We start from the raw sequence: 20108 nt of genomic DNA on the forward strand, positions 1-20108 counted from the left end.
TTTAAACGGTCAGAAATTGTTTGTTGTGCAACATTTAACATTTCTGCCATTTGCTTTTGACCCAAAGTGTCATCTCCATCCAATATCGTTTGCGATTCGGCGTCTTCAAACTTTTTTAGCGGTCTTCCACGTTCTTCATTTCTCAAATCAAAATCATTATTTCTGAACCATTGAAACCATCTTTTGCATGTTGCTTCTGATAGAGCATGATCACCATATGCCTCGACAAGCATTCGATGCGACTCTGCACCACTTTTCTCTTTTCTTCAAATGAAAACAAAAAATTAATGCTTTCCGCAAATCATCACTTTCTGGTACAAAATTCGACATTTTTAACACGATGAAAAAATATGGTGTTGTCTGTTCAATGACTTGATGTATACTAAATATATTTCACACATGTCATAGCAAACAAACAAAAAGAATAAAGGCTCGTTCACAACAAATGTTCCCTGTCGGAACATTTGTATCTTTACGCTCACTTCATACCGGTACACCTGGTAATTTCGAGACACAGTCGTTTTATTCCACTCCTTTTGTACCCTAATAATCAATCGTATTGTAGTACCTTTGTAATCCATAATGCGAACATTATTTTCAAAACCACATGATATGTCATGTGTCCTTATTACCATGTTTTTCTTAAAGTCCTGATTGTAGAGCCTCTGCAAATAAAGTCATTAAAGCTAACTCATTACATATCAGTGTAGGTATCTTAAGTTTTACATTTGTAAGTTCGGATTTAATGGAGTTAGTGACAGTTAGCACTCCTATTCCTTTCTCTATATGCAACATCATTAATCAGCACTTGAAGAGAATAATAATCTACCACAACATTTATTGTAAAACCGCTCTGTAATAGAACGGATATTGGTCAATATCGTCCTTATATACTTCTAAGTACAACTAAAGAATTAATGAAAATGACAAACTATTTTTTTGAAAAGTTTAGATGTTTTTAGTTAAAGAACTATTTAACTATTTTATTGAAAGCAATCTAACACACCATACCGCAGAGATGGCCTGTTGACTTGCTACATATGAGTTAATGAGCATTATTTGAGCATTAAGCCAATTGGCTAATGATTACTGACTCTGAGGTTCAAATTTAGCAGGGTATGAGTGCAACCTCTCATACGTGCAGTTTAAAAAAATTGTTTACTAATAACTAAATATGTATAAGATATAATTCCTAAACCCATTAATCAAAAATTTTTTAATATTTAAAAAAAAAATTAATTAAAAATTATTAAAAATGTCTGTTGTTGCAATTCACTACTGTTCGATAAAAACTTCTCTATTGGAAACAATTGTTTATAATAGGAATTTAATTTTTTTCGTAAAAACGGACGTTAAAATAAATTTAATGTGGTATATATGAGCATTTAATTTCTCCAGTTCTCAACTTTTTATGTTTCAAGATCGTATATAGAATTTCCATTCCATCAAAATTTGATCATATAGAATTTGCTACACAAAAGAGAAAATATAGTTCTAAATAATATTCGAGGTCTTCAATTATGCATAAATATAAAGTTTATAATATAAAGTATATCATAGTATATAGTATAGCATAGTATATACTACGAATAAACACGAATTTGCTGTCTGATCGTATGTAGTTATGATCTTTCAGTAAGTTTAGTGTAGTATTTTCTTCTCAACTAATACTATTTTAATAGCTTTGTCACTTTGTGTTTTATTTCAACAGTTAGTATAAACTGTATTCCTTTTTATATTATTTTCTATTAATTTAATTAATTAATTAATTATTTAAAATTATTTTTAACAGCTGATATAGATATTTCAAATAATGTCAACTAATCATCATCAACAAATATGATGTGATACAAAATTAATATCTAAATTTTTTTCAACAAACAATGAAACTAAAAATAAACATACCTCTGTTAGCTTCATATATTACACAAATTAATTAAATAATTAATTATTGCCACAAACAAAAAAAAATCATAATTCGAAGAAGTACTTAAGCGAAGCATATATCTTTAAGCCAGAGTAAAGGGTCTTCCTAATTATAGTGGCTTCTGTGCCAATTTCCTCATTGCGTCAGGCTGCTGTAATAATATGAGCTCCAATATATGGAGCTTTGTAATAATTTCACACCAGCAGGTAATGGCTTGCCACACGCAATCATGTATCTGCAATTCCACATATCCACTCCACATCCACATATTGGTTAGTGACACCAAACCTAAAAGCATATTGCACTCAATATGAATGCGGGTTCCGCGTATGCCGCTTTGACTGCAACATATGAACCACTGCGTTTGTGATTTTCTATGGAAAATTATGTTAATTATTTTCCCAACATTTTACTTAATTGCTTTCAAAGGAAATTGTGTGGTTGTTTAATTGTTGTTGTTGAAATTGGCTTTCGTGGCTTACATAACAGAAATATTGATGATACCTAATGATATCGGAGTAACGCTAATATCACAAATGTTTTATTGTTGCTAATTGTGAAACAGATATATAAATAGTACATATAATACTGCAATGTGACATTCAATGCGAATTGTGTAAAATTAATTACTCTGAACATATGCTGAATTGCAAATACTATATGTAATAAATTGTATTTGAAATTTAAAATCCCTTATCTAATCTATGAAATACTAATATTATAATTAAAACATGTTTGGTTTAATTTTAGGTTACAAAATTGGACGATATTAGCCCATTGATATTTCTGAATCGCACCAAAGCTGCATTGAATTGTGCTGCTGGCTCAATGCAAGTAAGTTGTACCCTATGCCTTTCTATTAATAACAGCAATATTAATCTAAATTACTTTCATGTAAATAAATTGATTTTTTTTATTGTTTAAAGGTTGATCTCAAGTTTAACGAACCTTTTCATGGCATCATACAAGCTGACTACGATCGTAGTAGCGCATGTCGTGTAAATGGTAAAGGAGCCTTAAGCTATAGATTAGAGTTGCCACTAAAGGGATGTGGTACCATACAGGTAAGACTTTCATATCCTTACTATAGGAAAAATTTTCAAATATTTATTTTATTAGAATCCCACACGAGTTTTCACCAACAACATAATCGTGCGCTTCCATGCTAACCTAGAAATGGATGGCGATGAGATTATAACAATTGTCTGTCGTTATCCACCACCAATACCGTCACTGCCACCAGCATTGCCAGCTCGCATGTAAGTAATGAAGACATAAATTTTTAGTTCAAGCCATATATCCAACTGGTTAGATGACTTTTCTATAACCATTTTTAGAGACACAAGTGCTTAAAACACAATTTCTGGGTTTAGTAAAAATTTTCTAATAATTTTAGATCTCACATTCGAAACTTTCCCTAAATAATTAAAATAATCACATATACATACATATACTTCTTAGCTTAACTCCCGATGTAGCTGCAGTCATACATCCACCACTTAAAGGTATACAAATACTGATGATCATCTGTGCTATTATGTTCCTTACGCTACTACTGCTCGGTTTGGCTGTCTCATATTATTGCCTGCGCAGCCGACCTATACCAGTTGTGCGACGTTTGCCTATGTCTATTAGCAGCGGCTCTGAGATCACTAAATTAAGTGATGGTAGTATGGGCAATATTAGTACCTTTGAAGGAGTTAAAATACCTCGTGCACATGCTGCCTTAGCCGCAGTGCACAGCTCTTCTGGTAGCGAGGGTGCACTAATACCTTCGGACTATCCAAGCGAATCACATTCGGAAATTGAAGAAATCGATACGAGGTGAGAACAATTATTGAGTATTCTTTCTCTTATGCATATAAATTGGAAAAATATTAATAACTAAGAAAACCGACTATTATAAACTTTTTTATTTTTTACAAATCGCTTTTGTATTATAGATCACTGCCATTTAGTTCCGCCGGTAGTTTCGAAAATCGCGCCTTTGTGCAAGAAACTTCAAGCATTTATAGTGACCACTACGGTCACACACAAGAGGTGCAAGCAGCAAATGCAGTTGCAACTTCGGTGCCTCGTTTACCAATTGCAGTCAAAGAATCGCCTTCACCTAAATTCGATGTACAAGTACGAGTTAAAAAATCACCCCCACCACCCCCATCACCCGTTACATCCGATACAGAAAGCGTTGCTACACTACGACCAGAACGCAATAATTTATCGACTATTATGGAAACCCATGAAGATCGTGAAAGTATTATTACAATGGATTCACTGCCAGCACAGGAAGAAACCGTGCAAACACAGTTCACTTACATGCCTGAACTACATCCTGCACCCAAACAAACAACTATTGTAATGCCACCACCACCAGAACCTGTATTCTCTGTCTACACACGCACACACCATGAAGTCGTTGACGGACGTCCAGAAACTTGGTCAGATTACACTGACGGTCCTGCAGCAAGTGAAATTACAGACTTGATCTCCGAAGCACCAGATATGCATTCAGTTGGTGAAATTGTTGATAGTACACACTTCTTTGAGGCAGAATACCTACCACCAGAACCACCAATTGTGATCAAAAAACCACAAGTAACTTCGCATATAGTTGATGATGTATATTTGCGTACTATAACTGAGAAAAAGACTATTGAGGATATTGAAAGTCATAAACGACGCGTTACTGAATACAAACCTAGAGCTAAACCACTGCCACCACCAGTACCTGACCCAACTTGGGATGTGAAAATACGCAATTATCCAACTGAACGTGAACAAATGCAATGGGAGAACTTCTCAGATATATCAAGCGCTTCTGGTATGACACTGACACCCAAAATGGAACGCTCAGAACTAACTTTACCAATCAAACCAACTGAACCGCCACAGCAAATTTATGATAACAAAGAAAAACTGACAAGTCCAGAATTGGTTGGAAATATGAAACCAATTGAGTTACCACCGGAAGACAAAGCTGTACCTAACTGGGATGTGCTTATACGTATACTTGAAGAACCAGAAATGTCAGAAGTTGATGACGCCAGCTCTGTACACTCAAGCGTACATCCATTAACACGTTTCATTAGCTATGATGATAAAGCAAAATGGAAGGAAATCATAACAACCGAATCATCACTACGTACTATGTTAACAGAAGCAGTGGTACGGGAAGATTTTGAACGTATACGTCAAGATACACGCTATGAACGTATATTTGAACCACAAACATGGGATGTTATTATACGTATATTGGCACCGCCCAATGATGACGATATAGATGTTGAAATGCGTGCACCTAAACGTGGTAAGAAAACTCAACCTTGGGATACACGTTCGCGTCGAAGCTCCTTGCCAACATTATATGAATACGACAGTGACGGTGGCTCCAGTGTGCGTACTATACGTAATGATCCGACCATGCCAATTAATGTTCATACTGGTTTTAATTTACAACGTTCACGTCGCTCTTCGCGTACTTCGTATAATACCGATCATAATGATTTCCGTTCCATGTCAGAGGTAACCGTTGATTTTGGACGTCCTGAGCATTTGGATAATGTGTCAGATGTCAGTTCATTTTATCCAATGCATTATACATATGACGATGAGGACCGACGTTCATTCCATCGCTCAGTAAGTCATCCATCATTGGCACGTTCTGCTAGTGAGTTCACAGAACATTGGGTAGCGCCAGAAGATATGTCCTCACCTGAGGGTACACCCAAATCAAGAAGATCGCAACGTTTGGTAAGTGCGATATACTTTTGAGTAAAGAATAATATGTACCTATAATAATATTAATTTTTGTTTTGCAGACAACATTCCAACCACGCGTGCCAGCACCTCCACCACCGCCACGGGCTGGGCGCATTGTGGCTCAAACTCAAAGTGAATATGTCGAGACTCGACGTAGCACTTATAAAGGCGACAGTGGTGCACGTCCCAGAGAATGGTAGACAACTGAGTAGTTGATTTATATATATAATGAAATAGAAGTGACACTTAAAATATCAGTTTGAAGTCATAAAAATGTAATAATGTGAAATATTTAAAACAATTAACAAAAAAGTGCCAATTAAATAAACTCCTGCCTATGTTACTTAAAACTAATATATGAAAAATTGCTAAACTAAGAGTTATACATGAAACTCAAAATATATAAATGTATGTAGAAAGCTTAACTATATATATCGCTAGTAATTTTTTTTCCTTATATAAACTAAATTAAGTCAAACTATGCTAGTTTTAAGATGAAATCTTTTGTATGAATGCAATTTATATGGGATCTAGAGTCAAAGTAATTTTTGAAAGCATATCCAACCAAGCAAATTAAATTGCTTTTAAATACAGAGTAACAAAGTCATGGACTTTGTGGTTTTCAATATTACTGCAGCGCAATTCAAAAACTTGCCACTTAAAGAAAATTAATTTAGTAACCCGCAAAAGTTACTTTCAGTCCAATTAACATAAAACACGATATGCTTTCCCATACATAGCCCAATTGAAACAGTAAATTTGCTTAAATTTAAGCAGACACACCGCAATAAGTCATGTAGTGTGGCCCGTGGCCTGTAAATTTTGCGACGGAAAATAAGATGAGTTGCGCAAAATGAGCCAAAAACCTTTTAGCCGGAAAGTAGGCAATGTTTCATGTCAAACCGAAAAATGTGCCTTGTCTGCACGTCACAACTTATGGCAACAGGATGTTTGGTGCGGCGTTGCACATGTGGCTTTAGCCTGGCAGGACATTTGGTTATACAAATTTAATGGATCTTTTTATAGGTGTATGTGCCAAAGGCGGTGTAGTCACAGGTGAATTTTATGTGTGCCTCACATGGAAATTGCAATAAATCAAAATTATTTTCGCATACGAAACATAATTTTTGCAATTTAAGTAAGATGAAAGCTATAATTTTTGCCTCATATTCTGAAGAGGATAATATATTAATTAACGAAATATAAAAGCGGTTCAAACTATTAGTACGAATAGATAAAAGCAATTTTTTTATGCAACTAATTTTACAAAAATTATTTTCTATTAGAATTATAAGAAGAAATAGGTGTAATAGTTCTAATAGAAAAGATTGGCTGTAAAATGTATTTTTTATTAAAATTTGAAAGTATTAATAAATAGTTAAATAGAATTTTTCTATACAATACAATTTACAGAAATGACAAATACTCTATACATATGAACCACAATTTACTGACAGCCTTCGTAATATTCTCAATTTAATTAAAACAAATCAATTTTATTTAAACATATATACTTCTTCATCTCATTGAAGTATATGTGAATGAATAAATTTTTAAGCCAACTCTCACATCATCAATCACAAATATAAGCACACTTGTGACTGTCTGACATAAGCAGAAAAATACAGGCTAGATTATTGGGGCAATCAAAAATGATGGATTTGATTTGACAAACATAAATTTCAAATAAAATTGTATGAAAATGCCAAAATTAAAAAATAATAAATAGCAAAAGAAAATATAAAATAAAAATAAAAAATAAAACTTTTAAAAACAATTTACACCACACAAAAAAATATATTCATAAATCAGTAAAATCAATTTTGCATGTATTTATTTATTTACTGTAATTTAAATAATTGTTTAGGTAGCAATTGTCAATATTTCGCCTAAATAAATTATAAATTTAATTTTTTTGTTAAATAAACTTTTTGTAATTTATTATTTATTAATAAAAAAAAATTTCTACATATTTTTGCATTCACACAAATAGGTTTCGAAAAATAATTTCTTAATTTTTTCAAACTTTTTCATTTATTTCACATTTTTTTATATAAAAATATTTTTTTTTTAATTTTCTTGATAAGTGAAATACTGGAAAAGTTTGATTAATTAATCAATTCAAAAATACAAATTATTGAATTGCTTTACTTTTTATTTAAATTTATCTTTGAATATTTAACTTCTCATTCCAAAATTACTATTTACATTGTATTGTATTTTTTGCTATGAAAATAAAATTTATATAATATAAATGCGCTATACGAAGGTGGAGGGACTTTGCTGCAATTGCCTTTATTAATTCTCTATATAACTATTATAGAATAAATAATATAATTAATTTGTATTTTATGTATACATATAAATTATTTATATAAATGAATTAGCTTAAAATGCTTGAAGTATTAATTATAAATTAAAACGAACAAGTGCACAAAATAATTTGAGCACAAACGAAATTAACAATTTTTCAACATAATTACTTTTATAAATATACTATATATGCAAATCTGTTAATACCGTCCATATTAAATATATAAATAAATAAAAAAATGTAAAAACAAATTAAGCAAATTGAAATTTAATGATATATTATTATGCTTATTGTAAAATTTAAGTTAATTTACAAAATGTTCATATCTATAAACTAATTAATGCATAATTATATATATACATATATATATAAGTATATATATATTTTTTAACAATTATTTGTAGAAAGATGTAATTCATGTATTCAAAATAAATAAATAAAAAATAAAATTAAATTAACTACTAACAAAAATTTGTTTTATTAATTCAATACGAATTTAATACTGAATTGTTCTTCTTTAGAACAAAAGGGCTGTTTTGGGACAGTGTAACTATTTTACAGTATTATTAAGAAATAAATTTATTTTTTTTATAAAAACTAAATATATATGCTACCCTATAAAACGAGTACTTAATAAAATATAATATTTAATTTTAAATTTAACTACGGTTAGAATTGCACCAGGTGGGTAGGGCTTATACTATAGAACAGTTGGCAGAGCTTTTACAGCTTACTAAAATAATGATAATAAAATACAGGAACAATTTGGTTTATGAAGGCATAAATATATATATATATATATATATATGTATCTGTACGTATACATATGTAAGAACTATTATTGACTTATGATTGTAACATAGATTCGGAAGGCCTTTATTAATATTTTGTAAGATTCGCTAGTTTTTAAACACATACTTTCTTATTAAGTACTTGATCCCACATTTTTTTATATAAAAAATTATCAAACTCACTTGCCTTTACCTTTGTCTTGTACTGTGAAAAGGTACACTCAAATTAATTTAAGCAACTTCCTGCTAGTTAATATATATGTCACTAACAGCGCAACCAATACACAATTGAAGAACTATCTTAATAGATAAGGTATAATGCGTACACTTTTTTATTTTTATAATTGAGTGAATACCAAATCAACCTTAAAACTATGCTAATAAGTGATTATCGCAGTGAGATACAATACTTTAGAAAAGACGAAATAAAGTCACGATTTAATTATTAATAATTTTATAGTCTTGTTGGACCTACAAAAAAAAATAGTAAAACAGAATTTTTTTTATTTGCGAAGAACAGAAAAAACAGAAACGGAATACTGGAGTAAGTATAGTCTTTTTACAATGGAATAAAAAACAAAGTCAATAATAATAAACTAATAATAACTAAACTAATAAAATATAACAAAAATACATACGCTTTTTTCATTCATTCGGAAAGAAGAATAGAAATAGAGGAAATTATAGTAAGATTATGTATCAGGGTCATCACATTCGATATCGCACATTGGAATTTTAAGCCCCCTGTTATTAGAATTTTATTCACTTAAGTCGAAATAACTTAAGAATCATTACAGAAACTCTGTAAGCAAAGTATATGTTAAAGCATCAGTTTTGAAAACTGAAAATTTACGTTAATAGAACTTTTGAATTTTTATGGAAGGGAAAGAAATTTAAAAATACGTGATGGCACTTTGCCTCAGACTGATATATAAAAGAAAGAAAAACCTAGCTCGTTATCTTATGTTGGCTGAAAACATAAAACGGTAATGAAGATTCAATACTGAAATTTATCAATCAAATCGAAATTGAAAAAATATTTTATATCCATGAAGGGGGCTCAATGGATTTTCTAGTCGTAAAGTAAAATTCCTCCAACATTACAATAATATTATATGGCTATACTAAATAAAAACCTCATTTTCATTTATATAGGAATAAACTGGTAGCACCAGTATGGTGAGATGGTGTTGCCAGCACAGCGAACAAAGCGACATCAGTAAACGACGAGCAGGAAGTTAAAAATGACGTCTGATCATTTGTACCAGAGAAGATTTTATAGGATATTGTTTTGTTCTGTACTTTATAACTTGTATAATTTCTAAAAAGATATATACTAACTTGAGCAAAAATGCTATTGGGAAACAGGAACTTTAATTCCTATATGCATATGATACATATTTTAAGGTTTACTTGAAATTATTAGAGTAAAATCAAAACAATTCCTTGGGGATACAGTACAGAAGATAAATTTAGAGTTGCAGTTTTTTACAACTCATCTTTAAGCGAATTTAAAGATAAAAAATATATAAAAATAGAACAATTTTTCGGCTTCTAGTAAAACAGCAGTTATCGATTCAGACCAACATATACATTGAATTTATTGAATAGTTTTTTTATTCAAAGTAAGTTTTTATTTTTATAATAGCGTACCATTATAAAATATATATAATAGTAATAGAAAATAGTTTACTTATATCGTATGTGTATTTACTTTTTCTAAAAATCTTAAAATAGTCTTAATTCTTATCTGATAAATGTACTTCGATTTGAAGGTCTTATATGTATACATACTACTGTAACCAATAATAAAATGTGGAATTGCCTCTTTTAAAATTCTTCGTATACTCATAAGATTACTGAATATAATGTTTCAAGCTAATTAAATGATCTAAAGAAATAAATAATCGTGCTTTAATTATAATAATACCATTTTTTTTAACTTAAGAAGTGTAAAAGCTGGTATACGTTTAATTATTAAAGTCATAGCTGCATTACAAATAAGTTAGAAGTAAAAAAAAATTATTTATTATATAAAAAAAGATTCCATACTATAAAGAAAGACCAATATTTAAGCACATATGGTAAAGACTTTCAAAACATTTTCTTTCTTGACATCATATATAAAACTTTTTGATTATAAAATGACCTCTCAGTCTAAAAGAATCAATTATTTTAAATATAGTATTTTTAAAAGTAAATAATTAATATTGCTTAACATAATGTTAGAGCATCGCTCACATAATTTCGACGATAGTACATAAATCATTCTACCTTATAACAACAAAAAAAATTTTATATTGCTTTTATTAATCGATTTTTCTAATAATAAACAATGTAAGGTCTGATAAAAATAAGCCCTTATTGATTTTTAATTTTATTTTTCAATTGAATATGTAAGCAAAAAACTGTACTCACCAGTTGAACTGTTAAGACAGGTGCGTAAAGAAAACTAAGCACCATTTCCCTGTAATTAAATTGCAAATATAATATAAGTTTTGATTAGGTAAATAAATAGAGATTTATATACATTATTGTATATAATATATTAATATTAATTATTAATATATTAATATAATTAATATAATAAAAGCAAAGAAACTTACAATAAAATAAATGAAATAAAACGGTATCTGCGACTGATAAATATTATACACGATATAGAGAAAAAAAATTATAATGCTTTGATCTTAAACTTTTTTTTAATACGAAACTGATTTATTTTCATTACACAAGAAATAACACTAAAGCACTTAAAAAACACTTAATTAATTATTAACAAATTATAAATATTAATAACAAAACACATTTTACCCGTTAAAATATATATTTTTTATCGTAAGCATCAACACTTTACCGCGACTTCTCACTTGCACTAATAACAATCAATAAAAAAACAAAATAATAAATTCAATTATTTGGAACAAAAGTGCACCATTATTGATAGGTGCTTTCAAACTAAAGGGCAGAAAATTGGAGTAACGTGAGAGACTGCTATATACGAAGATGCTAAAATGAACGAATGAACGAATTGCAACAACTACACAATTAGGAGAAGCTTACATATTAAATCAAAGAATATTTAAAATTTACAACAACAACAAAAGTCTTTCAAGGAAATTTTAAGTCAAATGTGATTTATTGTTGCTTTGTTGTGAATTGACTACTGATCAATCGAAGTCAAAAATAAAAAAGAGCTTTATTTTACTCTTTTGGAGGTGTGAAGCAAAGCAAAAACAACTCCTCGTAAGGGCCACATACTATATGTGTTTGCCAACCTTCAATGTCAATCATTTTCGCATAACGTTATCTTGTTGTTGCATTTTTGCACATCTCCAAATATAGCGATCAGTTGTCATTTATATTGCAATTGTTGTTGTTTAATATTTTAGTGCTTTGTTGATTATTCTTAATGGTGCTTATTATTAAATTACGGTCATTAGTTTTTCTATTGCCTGAGTAAATTATGTTCATTATTAAATTGTCAAAATAAGTATATTTTTAAAGCTTCACTCAATTTCTTACTTTCGCCCTCATTTAACTTTGATCAATGAGTTTTAAAGCATTAATTCACTCTTCTTCACGCCGCTCAATGTAAAGCATCCTCGTGTGTTGTTACAGTAATAATATTTTACGCTTTCATTCTTAAAATAGTGTTAAAAAGAGAAGGGTTTATGTTTATCATCAATCATTTATATTTATTTTGGAAGTATTTAAATTTAATTCAATTAAGTTTTTAAATGCAATATGGCTATTAACCTATTAAACCGGTTTAAAACACATATTTTATAATACAATCATTCCAAATCTATAAGCTGTGATATTTTTGTATAATAAAACTGTTCAAAAATAATAAATAAATTAATATTTAAATTTTATTTGTTTAATTTAATTAATTAACATACACATATTGTTGATAATAGTTAAAAAATTCAATTAAAAAAGCCTAATAATTGAAATATTAAGTGTGATATGATATACACACATTTATTACATTTGTGTATAAAAAAATATTCGCTAATGCCGAATAATTTATTTATAATGATTGCATTAAAAATAGCATCAAACACCAAATGCAATAATTATAATCATAATTTACCGAAACAATTAGAGAAACAAAAACAATTGTGCAAAAAAAAGCCACGAAAGCAGTGAGAGCAGTAAATAATAATACAAAACAACAACAACAACTATGTGGAAAGTAAAACTGCGACGTCGACAGCAAAGCTCAAGTAAGTGACAATTTAATGCTGTTATTGCTTTTTCTGCATAAACTCTTCCGTTAAAGATTTAAAATTAAAGCAACAATATTACCAGTATTTTTATATTTTATATTTATTAAAATGTTTACATAAATATACACATATAATTTAACATATAATAATTAAATAAGTAATGCATATTATGTTTTTGTATTCATTCAAATCAATCAAATTGATTAGTATAATAATTAAATTATAATAATAATTATTGAAATAAATAATGATTATTAAAACATATATATACTCATATGTATATGTTTATGTATTTAGTTTAAAACATAATAATAGTGCAGTAATAAAACTTATGCAGTGAGCTTGATTAGGTACTACAACATTTTTTAAAAATATATTTATTTTAATAGATATGTTATAATAAATCTGTTCACACGCACTGATAATAAGCAAAAAAATATTAATTTAATTTTACTCGTGTACACTAAAAACAATATATATACTACGTTAATATACTTATATAAATATATATAATATATACTTATATAAATATACTTATAACTATATTTATATATATTTTATATATAATATATTCAAATAGATTTATCAATTAAAATTATTCTATACATACCATATATCTACATATGTTACATGAAGAGCATAAAGTATCTGAAATTAAAAATTTTACTGGCGCTTAAAAGACATCATCATAAATACCAGATGTTGTTTTCTTTTTTGTATGAAAATGATTTTAGTAATAATTAAAAATTGAAATACAAAATAGTAGAACTTATGTTTATGTACATTTGTATACATAATATGACTTTACCTATAATTGAAAAAGAGATATAAATAATAGAATGCACATTTCTATTTATTTATGTAAAAAGTGTTCTCGAATAATGATTTAAAAAATGCTCCTAAAAGATACCGCTGCTTGCAACTGTTCTCACTTGAACGGATTTGTATGATATTATCTGTTCCCAATGTTAAAATTACTAGTTCAAGGCAAGTGTTAGCAGAAGGTGTCGACTGTTCTACCCAAATCACATCACAAAATATATATGGTCCTTTAAGTGCTGGTATAGTATTTTTCCAATCGCTAAAGTCTACTTTTATAATGACAGAATAAATTTCGATTAATAATTTTTTATTGTATTTTTTCTAATAACTGTAGATACTTTATGCTTAATATATATTCATTTTAAGTTACAATGGGGCAAATTTTGCTTTGCAATCAGGTTTTTCATATCTTTGGCAAATTACTAACCCTTTGCCAAGTTCTTTATATATAATTATAGTATAGTGCAGATGTTAGATTTGTTGCAAAATTCTGATTTGATATGTCTATAACAGCTCAATATTGTAGTTAGTGGCTTTATGTCATAAGTGCAGCTGAATTCTATGTAAATATGGCTTTACAGATTTTGACTTAGAGTTTTAGCTGCAATGAACATTTTATGCAGTGACTGTATCCTAAAAGTTCTTATAAATTTTTATATTACTATATGAGGTTAGCTCAGATTTCGAATTGCAATTAAAATTCGAGTAAATAGTATATTCCTTTCAGTTGTAGATATTAAACTGTGTTAGCTTTGTTTTCATGTAAGCTTTCTATATTAAGCAAATGTCTATAAAAGATTTTCCAAGTACTCACATTCTCTTTCTCTAAAATACATTGATTATTTAATATCATAATAGAAAAATTTACTTTTCCAAACTAAAAGAATAAGTTATTTCTAATATTTCGACGTTAACTTAATTTATTCATAATTAAACTTGGTTGTAAGGTTAATTATATCGAAGAAACTAATTTCTAAATATGACTTTAAACTTTGTTTTAAATAGTAATATACCACAACAACAACAATTTTTTATAATTAGTAGATTATATTTTTCGCTATCAGTACAGTTATTTCGAGAAGTCCCGAATATCTATTATCAGCTATTATCAGTTTCTTAGTACATATATATTTTCATGCCCTCCAAGTGTTAGTCTCAAAACTTTAAATTTGTAGAAAGTTTGATATATAAACCATACATAAATAGTTTTTATATGACTGGCTTCACTGGACTAACTAGCGTTTGAATCAAGGAAGATGCTTAACTTGATTGAATAACTTATAGCAGTTATAGCAGTTGTTTGTTTGTTTTCAAAGTCGGAAACGACACATTGTAGATATTGACTACAATCTCCCATGTAGCGATTGACTATATATTGTATGCGTCATAACATATCCAGCAACAACAACATATTTCAGTTGGTTTGGTAAAAATTAGAGTACATTCAGCAATTTGTGTAACTATTGCACTATCATCTTTTGAAGACTGAGAAAATTTTCAAATGAACCTGTCTTCTTTTGAGGAATGTGACAATATTGAAAAGTAGAATATGAAAAGCATCGAACTAAGCTTGTCTAAGAAATAATTCAAAATTCTACATCAAGCGAATAATAGTTCTACTGAAAAAGAGTAAAACCAATCTGCTAATTGAGCGACTGGAGGTCTGGCCACTAAATCAAATCAATATGATTCAAATTTGTAATAAACAATGTACCAAATAGGATCAATATAAAAAAATAACCAAAAAATACATTTCAAACAATATCTCAAGAACCTGATGTGTCAGTAAAATATATTCAATACGAATATTTGGAATCTATCATTTGGCATAGTGATCATTTGATATATTGGTCTACAGACTACGGATATGTAAGATCAGCTTAATATCCATTAGACGCAGCTATTATCTATTTTGATGATATTTGGGTCATCATCGTTATTATCATCATGAGTCATCATTACTCATATTTTTCGGATATTTGAGATCATTAGCCTAATATCCATTAGACTTAGTCATCATTTGTTTTGATGACATTTTGTTTGTTGACTGCAGACATTTGGGATCATCAGCTTAAGTCCATTAGACACTTGTAATTTCATTTGTTAAAAAAATTTAGTGAAATTTGTTGCCTATTAAGAAATTGCCTAGAAAATAAACAATTGTAAGTTGTTTAATTACTTCAATTCCATCCAATTTTATTTCCCAACATGTAGAATTTAAACTTCTGTAAATTAACTATATTCTTAATAATATGGATGAATGTTTATTTTTTCCTGGAATGATTGGAAAAATTGGTTGGTTGATATCATTTTCTGACTTTTATGATGAAAATGAAGTTAAATTAATTTAAAAACGTATTTTATGTTTCAAGAGTAAGTTAAGCCAAATTATACAGAAATGAAATATAAATTATTTATGCAATCTTAATATTGCTTAAGTGTAGTTCAAAAAGGGATGCCGTAATAAAATCTGCGTTACTAAGGCAGTTCATTGACATCAGAATCCAGGAAAAATATATTGAATAAAATAAAAATATTACAATTTTATTTTTTAGATCTTATCATGTAGGTTCTTCATGTAGGTACCTTCAGACTTTACTCCTGCTTTATTTATCTGCTGTTTTACGATTCAAATTACAACGAGGCAACTTATCAAAAATTCATTAGACTAAAAAGGAAATTGTGTGCATGCAGGCATTAAATGAAGAAAAAATAAAAGGCAATCGCCGTGGTAATTGTAAATGCTTTTATGAAGTTCCTTTGGCTTTGTTACGCAAAAAGGCTGAAAAAGGACTCCTCACAATCCCAACAAACTGCGAATAATGCCGAAAAAAAGTATTAAATTTCAGGGTCACTCCTTGGCAATGTAGCCAAACTAAAAAAAAAATGTGGCACAAACTGCCAAAAGTGAAGAATAAGTCACAAAAAAAAAAATACTTTTAAAAATTAAGTGCTTGCAAAAAACGGAATGAGTTTAGAAAATATTTCAAAAACCGGGAAAAAAAATTCTTAAATGAATATATAAAATAAATTTAAAAAATTTAAATTAGAAAAATCATTTCAGCAAAGACTATTTTATTTTAATTCAAAAACTTCAATTCATTTGAATAAAACTTAACAAGTTAAAGTTGAGAAAAAAAATCCATTTCGATTTAAGTTTACAAATATTGTCCTAGACTTATCCTATATGCGTTTCTCTTCTAAGCAAAATTTTATGGAATTCTTTAAACTTAACTTCAACTCGAAACACTACCCAGACAACGTGGCATTCACTTCACTCGCATCTAAAAGTAAGAACATTGAAGTACCGAACGACGAGCAGTTAGAAGGACAGACAGTTAGCAGAGCACATTAGCAGGGAACAAAAAAGGACATCAAGCAAATAAAGCGCCTTTTTGTTTGCAATTTTTGTGTTTTTATTACAAAAGCTCTATTTGTGTCACTGGCACTGGAAATGTGTGGCACGCACTGACTAGGACAGAGCAGGGCAGGGCAGGGCAGGGCAAGGCAGGGATGTCAGTTCAAACGCCCGCATATGTCCTTGCAGAATGCAATATACGTTGTGGTAGCAGCAAAAGTTTGGCACTAAAATTGTTGAATGCTCACTTATTAATTTCGTTTGCAAATCCTAAAGAAAGCAGATAGGAACCCAATGTTGCAGAAATAATTACCCTCATGGTCCAGTGAAAAATTATTTAAGAATTTTTGCTTGCATGTTAATGTATTTACATGTACGTAACTACAGTGGCATGAAATTAACTTGAATAATTCAACTTCAACTAACAAATTAGTTCTAATTACATAGAGGGTCCTAGAGAAATATAAATGGAACAAGAAAAAATTGCATTGTATATAATTTATACAAGCATATATATATTCTATATATGCAATAAAGACAATATAATTGTAGAAGCGGTATATTTATTGTGAAGTGAAGCTGCAATAGAAGTGGTATATGAGTATTAATACTAAAGATATTGCTAATCATATATCTTTTATATAAGAAATTTCACTTAAATAAATCTAAAAAAAAGAAATTTTTTCTCGTGTATATATGTATATATAAAACTATTTAGTTTTGTTTAATATATAAGCTCCACAATATTGAAGTAGGTTAAACTAAACAGATAAAAAGATTAGTTTTTCTATTTTAATTATATTTTTATATCTGCGATATATTAATGTGCCAAATAAAGATTTCCTGTTGTAAGACAATCAAATGCTTGAAGTACAAGACATATTGCATTTGAATATATATTATATATTTCATAATTTAATATAATATATAGAACAATTCGAATAGGAGTAAAAAGATAACAACAAAAATTTTAGCTAATTTATTGAAGTTTGGTTGACCATGCAACGCTGTTTCGAATATTGCCAAATACTCATCAGAAGTGGTCTTAGGAAATATTCGAATTTTTTTAATTAGTTTATAATCCATATATGTCTTTTATTTCTATAAGATGAGTCACGTCCTGAAAAAAAAAATTAGCAATAAAAAAATAGAATTGTAGGAAATACGAATTATAATATTATGCACTTTATTCTGATCGCAATTAGCGAACTTGTAGAGTAGCATTTGCATAGCCCTCTTTGAAAATTGTAGCACAAAAAAGGTACTTTACATTCTGCTCAAAAAGTATCCGGATTTTATTGTTTGTTAACTACTACTTAAGTAATAGACCTTTTTCAAAAAAATTTTTTTTTGTTATGTTGGTACCCCCTTTTCTTGACATATGTTACAAATTTAAGCGCTATCTGTCAATTAGTTTGTTTATAGCAGCTCTTAATGTGAGACTATTTTAAGTGCATTTAGCGATTTTTGCAATGGCAGTTTTTGTTGTACGCGATTTTTTGACCAAACACGGCACCACTGTCATCGCTCATGCACCATATTCGCCAGATTTGGATCCGTGCGACTTTTTCCTGTTCCCGAAACTCAAATTGCCCCTTCGTGGTAAGCGTTTTGAGTCGATTGAATCGGTAAAGGAGAATTCGCTGAAGGAACTAAAAGTCCTACCTGCACGGGCCTACGAAAAGTGTATGGAAGATTGGGTTAAGCGTTGGCATATGTGTATCGCTTCAGAAGGAGTATATTTTGAAGGAGATAAAATACTTCTAATTTAACATACAAGAGTTCTAAGTCTTACACTTGCAGTCCAAACAATTCATATACGGACTATAAACTAATTTTAAAAAACATCTATTTCCTAAGACCACTCATGATAAGTATTTGGCAAAACTCAAAACAGTATTATATTGTCAGCGGAATTTCAATAAATTAACTAAAATTTTTGTTGTTGTCCTTTCATTTCTATTCGAACCCTTCTTCTTTTCGTAATAAGACACATCACTTTCGGCAAAAAAATTTTCATTAAAATAACGTAGAAAGATTTCGAAAAATAGTCAACTAATAATAAAATAAAAGTAATTGTTTTTGTTGTAGTTCACTATTTTTCGAAACTTCTCTACTAAATATACTAATTTCTATTAAATAAATAATGACTATCACTCCCGTCATAATTCACGTTAAATTACAACTTATAATATGTAATATATCATTATTATCATTATTATTTTATAGTAATATAAATAATTATTTTTGTACGACATTATTCCACCGTCTTTTAGGCATCTACACATATATATTATAAACTGATATAAGTCTTCATAGTAATGTATTTAATCATAATAATTATAATTTTGTTTGTGAAACGGAATAATTGGTAAATAATTATTTGATACACTTTTTTCAAAAAAAATTGAGTTTTTGAAAAAGTAGTATCCTGAAGACACCTATAAAATATAGCCGAAATATTGGTTTAAATAAAAAATTTTTATAAAAAAGTATTTTATTTAACAAATGACAAAAACAAAATTATTATCATAAATTTTAGTCATTAAAACAATAAATTATTGTGTTAATCATAGTTTATTTTTATTCATAATTTTTATAAAAAGCAACTTGATCAATAAATCAATTGTTCTATGGGGCTGAGATCGAGTAAATCACAACAAAACATTCACCATCTTTTATTTCTTCATTGAACTTATATACTAATTGAATATATTCAAGTAGTGGTATTCCTTTTATAAGCACATTTTGTGCATATATAAAGTAGGCAGCCAACCACAAAATCCCTAATAAACAATTTTTATTTGCGATAATAAATATGATAATAAATAAATAGTATGATAAATATGATCATTTGCGATAATAATTTTTTTTTTTTTTTTTTTTTTTTTTTTTTTTTTTT

At 28.7% G+C, this 20108-nt stretch overlaps 1 protein-coding gene across 1 annotated transcript in view; it reads left to right on the plus strand.

The window, feature by feature from the left end:
- Positions 1 to 7415, plus strand: part of LOC119669249 — a 14153-nt gene extending 6738 nt beyond the window's left edge. Inside the window, exons 4-7 of the mRNA XM_038079073.1 lie at positions 3047 to 3186; positions 3389 to 3751; positions 3871 to 5677; positions 5746 to 7415. Of these exons, the coding sequence (XP_037935001.1) occupies positions 3047 to 3186; positions 3389 to 3751; positions 3871 to 5677; positions 5746 to 5886 (2451 nt within the window). The 3' untranslated portion in view covers positions 5887 to 7415. The remainder of the gene's footprint in view (positions 1 to 3046; positions 3187 to 3388; positions 3752 to 3870; positions 5678 to 5745) is intronic.
- The last annotated feature ends 12693 nt before the right edge of the window (positions 7416 to 20108 follow it).

This window comes from Teleopsis dalmanni, chromosome 1 (assembly GCF_002237135.1).
Source record: "Teleopsis dalmanni isolate 2A chromosome 1, ASM223713v2, whole genome shotgun sequence".
NCBI lineage: Eukaryota > Metazoa > Arthropoda > Insecta > Diptera > Diopsidae > Teleopsis > Teleopsis dalmanni.